Source organism: Nansenia antarctica, assembly GCF_963989245.1.
Source record: "Nansenia antarctica genome assembly, chromosome: 3".
NCBI lineage: Eukaryota > Metazoa > Chordata > Actinopteri > Argentiniformes > Microstomatidae > Nansenia > Nansenia antarctica.
Window position 1 is genome coordinate 67,624,506 of NC_137688.1, and position 7,047 is coordinate 67,631,552.

The window sequence follows — 7,047 nt, forward strand, 5'->3', positions numbered from 1 at the left end:
ATTACTAATAAATACCTGATCATTTCTGTACCGTAAAGACCCCCAAACCAAACATCTATTATTTGAAGTAAGCTCAAGTCACTATAGCTAAATTAATTAGCATAAAAATACCACATGACTGAATAGATTTCATAACAAACTGTCTGTGTAGGTTCTATGGTGTCTAAGGTATTATTACAAACAGTGATAAGTGCTGTCACTGAGTATTTGCTCAGCCTGATTTGCACCAAAAGTAGAAAGAAAGGGATTTCCAAGGGTCAGACATGGTTCTCCCTGGGAATTGTGTATGAAATCTAGAGGCATATTCCCTGTAGGGCTTTGAGGTATCTCACTCTCCTGACACTTATTTAGCAATTTCACTTGTTCAACACTCTGCCCTGGTCCTGGGATCCACAGATCTGGGCTGTTTAGTCCCAGATTTTGTAAATCTTGATAATCACTGTCGCTTGGAGGAACGCCACATTCAGGGGTAGGCAGACTGTTGTGACATGGATTCATATCATAGTTCAGTGCCTCTTTACTGTACTCATGTTGGAAGCTCATCAGTAGGGCATTCCTGCAGATATCAGTCTCTCTCTTATTTCCCAGGCTAACCGCCTCACTGAAGCTCTGATATCCAACAATGTCCCTTTTGACATTTTCAGCTGTGGACACATTGTTCTCACTGGAAGCATAACTCAGGCTAGTATCCTCTGTGGATGGGCCACCGTCATATGGGCAATATGAAAAGTCTGTTTGCATGAGGGTTGCAACATTTGTGGACAAGTTAAGGTCTTGTTGAACAATAGCTAGACAGACCTGTGGTTTGACATTTTGCAACACCTCTCCTTCATTAGGATGGTAGGCAAAGTCACAGGAGAGCACAGGCTGTGTAGAAAACACGGGTGTCAGAGTTGACTCTTGACGGCTAAAATAGGCCCTATTGTTGTAGGAAGATGATCCAAAACCTCCAACTTTAGCATTATAGTCAGATGAGGACACAGCACTGTCTCTGTTTGACTGTGGGCAGTTAATATTTGTACTTGCATAATCCATCAGAGAACTGTCAGACAGTGATGACTTATGAGGATGCCTATCAAGATGAACATGATTGATGATTTGCTCATTGCTGTGCGGGCAAGTGTGGGCATAACCTAGGGAAGAGGAATCCATCCCACTGCCATTCTGGCATCTCTCACCACTTTCTCTAATGGAGGGGGTTGTCCTGTATAGCAAAAAAAGAGAAGATATTTGTTTACATTTATTTCCAATACAAGGACTTGACTGCCAAGACAAGCAGGACTGAATGTGCAGACATTATATTACTATAGCAAAATGCTCACCATGGTTTTCCGTCAGTTATGTCCATTTTAGGAGAATCAACATAGATGGATGATAAAACAATTTTTCGAGGAGAGAAAAACTGTGATGGAGAAAAAGGCATCACCAAATGAAAATACTTCATTTGAAATATATAACAACTTATAGGGCCTCTAGATATAATATATATAATATAATTAAGCAATGCCTGAGAGGCCGTGATTTACTGTCAATATTGCCATGGGTAGGGGGAGCTGTTAGGCACAATGCACAGTGAAGGGCTGGCTAACCCCTACCAAATGACAATATTTACGATAAATCACAGCCTTGAGGGCATTAATGCTACAAATACAACCGTTACACAACAAATTAGAAAATTGTGACAAGAAAACAAAGCTTTATGTATGTATTTTGTGATTGATTGTGGTGGTTTCTGCCCTGTGCTGAGAAATATTGTTCCTAAAACTACAAACGTTGTTAAGGGAACGTGATACAGAAATCTACTGCGGTGTAGGAATATCATAATATGTGATTTAACTGTGACATTATTGTTCACATCTTCGAACTCCTCTCGGCCAATCACAATGCTTGTTTTCATCAATCCGTTGTATAATGAAGGTTGTAAAATGAACAATATTTGAGATTGCATGTTTGAAATCTAGAGAAAGACAACTAGTTAAACTACATTTAAGTTTACCCATTCAGTTAATGGGGCCTTACCTTAATTTCTCCTGGAACCATAGACAAAAGGTCTTGGTTTGAACATTTAGGAATGTTATCCCACCATTTACCTTTGAGTCTGTATGGAGGACAAGGATGTATTTAGTCATAGGCTGATAAATACACATACATCCTCTGATTAGAAAAAAACTTGAAAAACATGATAACAATTTCAGGAGTACATACCTAACACAGCACCAATAGGCAGGTAATGTAATGATTACAACAGCAATGGAGAGGACAACAATTACAATGTTGAGTGGACTTTGAGGCGATGCAGCTGTGAATAAGAGATGGATGGAGAATAAGTTAGGTATCACCAGTCAAGGTTTGAGAACCTGCTAACATCTTTGTTTTATAACTTACGCTTAATAAATTCCCATTCTTCACTCCAGTCACTGATATGACTGTTTAAGCCAGATGAGTTTATTAATGTTCTGACCCTAAGCACATATTTTTTATTTGGCTCCAAGTCTTTGCCAAGTATCTCGTATGTTGATGAGATTTCCTATAGGAAAAATGAAGGGGGTCAATGTAGTTTCGTTTTGGTTGACTGACTCCATAAGACAATGAGAGGAAATGGTGTAATATTACTGGTTTATTACATCACCCTTACTTCCTTTGTTTCTCCTTTTTTTCTGTAGTTTAGTTGACAAATTAGATTTCTCGACATCCAGCCATTCAACTTGTAGTTTGTCTGACATTCGACCAGGAAATTGCCATTTACTGTTTGTGTCACATTTAGGATTGTGGGAACTCTAGGCTTTACTGAAGAGGACAAACAATAAGGTTAATTTTACATACGTTTTATTTGTAGAGTTGTTAGTCAGTCTCTAGTGTAATATAAAAAATAGAAATCTGCAAGAAGAAACTCACTGCTTTCCGTGATGTCGATGACTTTAACATATTGAAGTTTCCCAGAATTCCAAAGTGTTGCATTATACCGCTCCCCGCAGATTAGTGCCATTTCAATAGAGCATCCACATTTGGAAATATCTTTGGACCTCTCTTTTTCCTCGAATGTGCAATGAGTCATTCTGGGAAATACAGGTAGACATTAGAAATACGTCTTCCTAACGCGATTAACATAATCATGCAGCATTAAACAACACTGATACTTACCGAGGCGTAGAACTGTCCAAAACATCCATATCCATGTTGTATCCAGAACAATTAGACTTGTCAGATGTAAAATTACAAACCATAAAATCTTCATAGTCATTGAAGCAGTGAAGATTCATCTCACTCATTGCTACAAAAAGAAGTAATCAATAAGAAAACTATTATTCATTATCTGGGAGAATAGGCCTCGGCCTATAGACTACTGTAATCATACAACAACAACAACAACAACAACAACAACAACAACAACAACAACTACAACAACAACCACAACAACAACAGTCGTTTATTTGTATAAAACACTTACCACCCAGCACAGGTGCGAGATTGTTGAAAATGAGAAGCAACAGAAAATACATTACTGCCATAGCTTTTACGAGGCCACACTGTTCAATCTGAAATTATTCGGAGAATGTTTTCTGTCATTGTTTCAATTATTCTTTAACTTTTCTTTTTTTCCTTTCTCAAATCGTAGCCAAAATATTTTGAGGAAGTTGACGGTTTTTATATCAAAGACAAACCATTGAAACAAACAAAAGAAACATATTCCTTAAACCGCTTATAGTCCATTTAATCCTGATCAAACGGTTTCATATCATGTAGGAATAAAACACTGAAAGAAACGTTTACTAGAGGCGACGACGCAACGCTGCTTACTGGAAATTGTTCCACTAGATTAGGGCACACCTTTCATGGGAAGTTCGTCCCCTTTCCCTATGATGATATCATCGAATTAAGGGCGGTTCTTTTATTCATTATATATAATTGCACGTTTATGATAAGACATCATATTTAAATATGGTGGATTTATATTTCAGCGATGACATTTTCTTAAAATAGAATATATTGATTCAGACATTATTACACAGTCTCTCACAATTACTGGCGTCTACTTTAGACCGTGGTAAAGTTGTTTTTATATTCGACATTCAACAGACATTCACATTCGGCATTTTAGGGACCGTGGTAAAAGTGTGGTAAAAGTAGTGAAAAACCCAATGGAGATATGGCTGTCCTGATCAATAACTCTGTCAATATTGGGCCAATGCACCTCAAACCAATTGTAGATTGTTCTGGGAGTGGCCCTCCAAAAATGGCAACCTTTATTTTTCCCAATCAATTGATTAGGAATTTATTAAAATTCAAGAACTCAAAAACCCTATGGAGATTTGGCCCAATATTGGCAGAGTTATTGATCAGGACAGCCATATCTCCATAGGGTTTTTTAGTTCTTGAATTTTAATAAATTCCTAATCAATTGATTGCGAAATCCAAAGGTTGCCATTTTTTGATGGGCACTCCCAGAACAATCTGCAATTGGTTTGAGGTGCATTGGCCCAAATATTGGCAGAGTTATTGATCAGGACAGCCATATCTCCATAGGGTTTTTGAGTTCATGAATTTTAATAAATTCCTAATCAATTGATTGCGAAATCCAAAGGTTGCCATTTTTTGATGGGCACTCCCAGAACAATCTACAATTGGTTTGAGGTGTTTTGACCCAATATTGGCAGAGTTATTGATCAGGAAAGCCAAATCTCCATAGGGTTTTTGAGTTCTTGAATTTTAATAAATTCCTAATCAATTGATTGCGAAATCCAAAGGTTGCCATTTTTTGATGGGCACTCCCAGAACAATCTATAATTGGTTTGAGGTGTTTTGACCCAATATTGGCAGAGTTATTGATCAGGACAGCCATATCTCCATAGGGTTTTTTAGTTCTTGAATTTTAATAAATTCCTAATCAATTGATTGCGAAAAACAAAGGTTGCCATTTTTTGATGGGCACTCCCAGAACAATCTGCAATTAGTTTGAGGTGCATTGGCCCAATATTGGCCAATAATATTGAGAAATATGGTTTTCTTTTAAAAGGGACATTAACACAGCATAACAGGGTGGACAGTGATCGCAGGGACAAGCAATATTGTAAGCAAAACCTTAATTTTTTGTACAAAAAAAAAAAAAGGATAAAAACTATATTTGATTTCAATAGATATTGATCAGGAAAATGAAATAATATTAACATATTTGGAAATGTATATGTTTTTAATAGTTATTTTGGGGATTGAAGTTGAATGAACAACACTGGGGACATCCCAAATCCCATGCAAAATAAAATTTACATCTTTAACCAAAGCTTTTAAAATGTAGAAAACAACAACTTAGAAGCCCATATCATTGTATTCATAATACATAACAATTGACTATACATGAAAAACCTAATGGAATTAGTATTTGTCCAAATTTAGACAAAATACAACATGATTTAGTACTGGGGACGGAAAAGGCACAGTATAAAAAAATGACCCATGTAGACCACTAGATGTCAGCACAACACCATATTGGAGCCTCTATCTTATAGAAATAAACAAAGATGTAATTGATAAAAGGTGCTATTAAGTTTTTTATTATTATAAATCCTAGAATTCAAAAACAAACATATAACAGAACACTCAAGAACACCAACAGAAAATGAAAACATGTTATTATCACATCAAAACGTTAAACCATTTCAGCTGTATTATGTACAGTATTTAATATTTCTTAAACATATTCATTAAATATCATCTGTTCTATACATTAACATATATCATTAAATACCTCCCTTTTCAATATATATATATTTTTACATGTTCTATGCATATTATCACTATATTATTACACTAATATGAAACTCGTCTATCTCAATGTAATCCAAAAATTCAAAAAATGTAAAGTTGATATTCGGAAGAGTGTTTTTTTGTACAAAAAGGTAGAAAGTATTAATACAACTTTAACATCCAAGTTCTAAGTGAAATCTAAAGTTCCGGTTCTTCACTCTTTTTAGAACACTTGTGTTTCTTAGGGTCCAGTGTGTGATGGTGCCGGTCGGACCTTCTGTAGATCAGAACAGAGCCTCTCTCACACCACTCCTGCCATGCAGAGGCATGCTGACATGCTGTACGTGAGCTGTGGGATGTCGCTGAGAGTGTGAGGACTGTTGGATGTGGCTGAGGGTGTGAGAGAGTGTGTGTGTGTGTGTGTGTGTAGGCAGGAGGTGTGTGTGTGTGTGTGTGTGTGTGTGTGTGTACGCAGGACTGACGTGACTGAGTGAGTTTGTAGTTTCCTGCCACGCTGAGGTCTGACGTCTGACGCACTACAACTTCAAAGACAGGGTCGGGGAGGAGAGCGAGAAGAATGATTCTGTCCAACAACAGTTTCTGCCACTGAACACCATCGATAGAACCCAGTAAAAACCCACAGAGTACATGTAGTACACACATGCTAGTGCTTCAAACACCTGTTCTTATAGAATGTCTCAGTGTCATGATTTTGACGTACAGTTAATAATAAATTAACGTGTTGTAAGAGTGTCTGCTGGTGATGATGTCATGATGCATGGTGATGACGTAACAACGTAACCGACCACAGATTAAACAACTTCAAGCTTTATTTAATAACCAGTACAAATGTTTGAGCTGACAGCAGTAGATCACAGCATCACCACTACAACTCGCCCTGCAAAAGCAGGGTCAGTACACACACCCACCAAAACAACAACAACAACAACAACAACAACAACAACAACTACAACAACAACAATAAAAACAAAAGAACAATCCAAAGGTTTATTACACTGTTCGGTTGTTAAGTCTGACGTCACGCGTGACGTTTAGCAATTTCCAAATAAAAAAATTCCCCGCACCAGAGTACCAGTGTACTAAAGCGGTAGAATGACAGTTCAATCATTTTTTAGACTCTGATCTATTCATACAACGAGGGACACAGCCCTTCCCCGTTTTTCCCACATTGTCAGCGTCTTTGAGCCTCGGAAAAGCGCTATACAAATATAATGAATTATTATTATTACTGCGGCATTTCGAAGAGAGCGCCTCAGCCCCCATTGGACCCGGAAACACGTCACG

At 37.4% G+C, this 7,047-nt stretch overlaps 2 protein-coding genes across 2 annotated transcripts in view; both read right to left on the reverse strand.

Moving 5' to 3' along the window:
* LOC308154296 (uncharacterized protein) lies at nt 1-3,269 on the reverse strand (the record flags this gene model as incomplete). The annotated part of the gene is made up of 6 exons (XM_080527460.1): nt 1-628; nt 1,323-1,402; nt 2,020-2,098; nt 2,382-2,527; nt 2,924-3,056; nt 3,142-3,269. The coding sequence occupies 6 exons, from the start codon at nt 3,267-3,269 to the stop codon at nt 175-177; spliced, it is 1,020 nt and encodes a 339-aa protein (XP_080383586.1). The 3' UTR covers nt 1-174.
* A 3,352-nt stretch (nt 3,270-6,621) lies between these two features.
* The window catches only part of LOC308153022 (protein NDRG3-like), a 34,045-nt gene continuing 33,619 nt past the window's right edge, over nt 6,622-7,047 (reverse strand). The window contains exon 15 of the mRNA XM_080526108.1: nt 6,622-7,047. This exon is cut by the window's right edge and continues 2,256 nt beyond it. The gene's annotated coding sequence lies outside the window, so the exon portion shown is untranslated.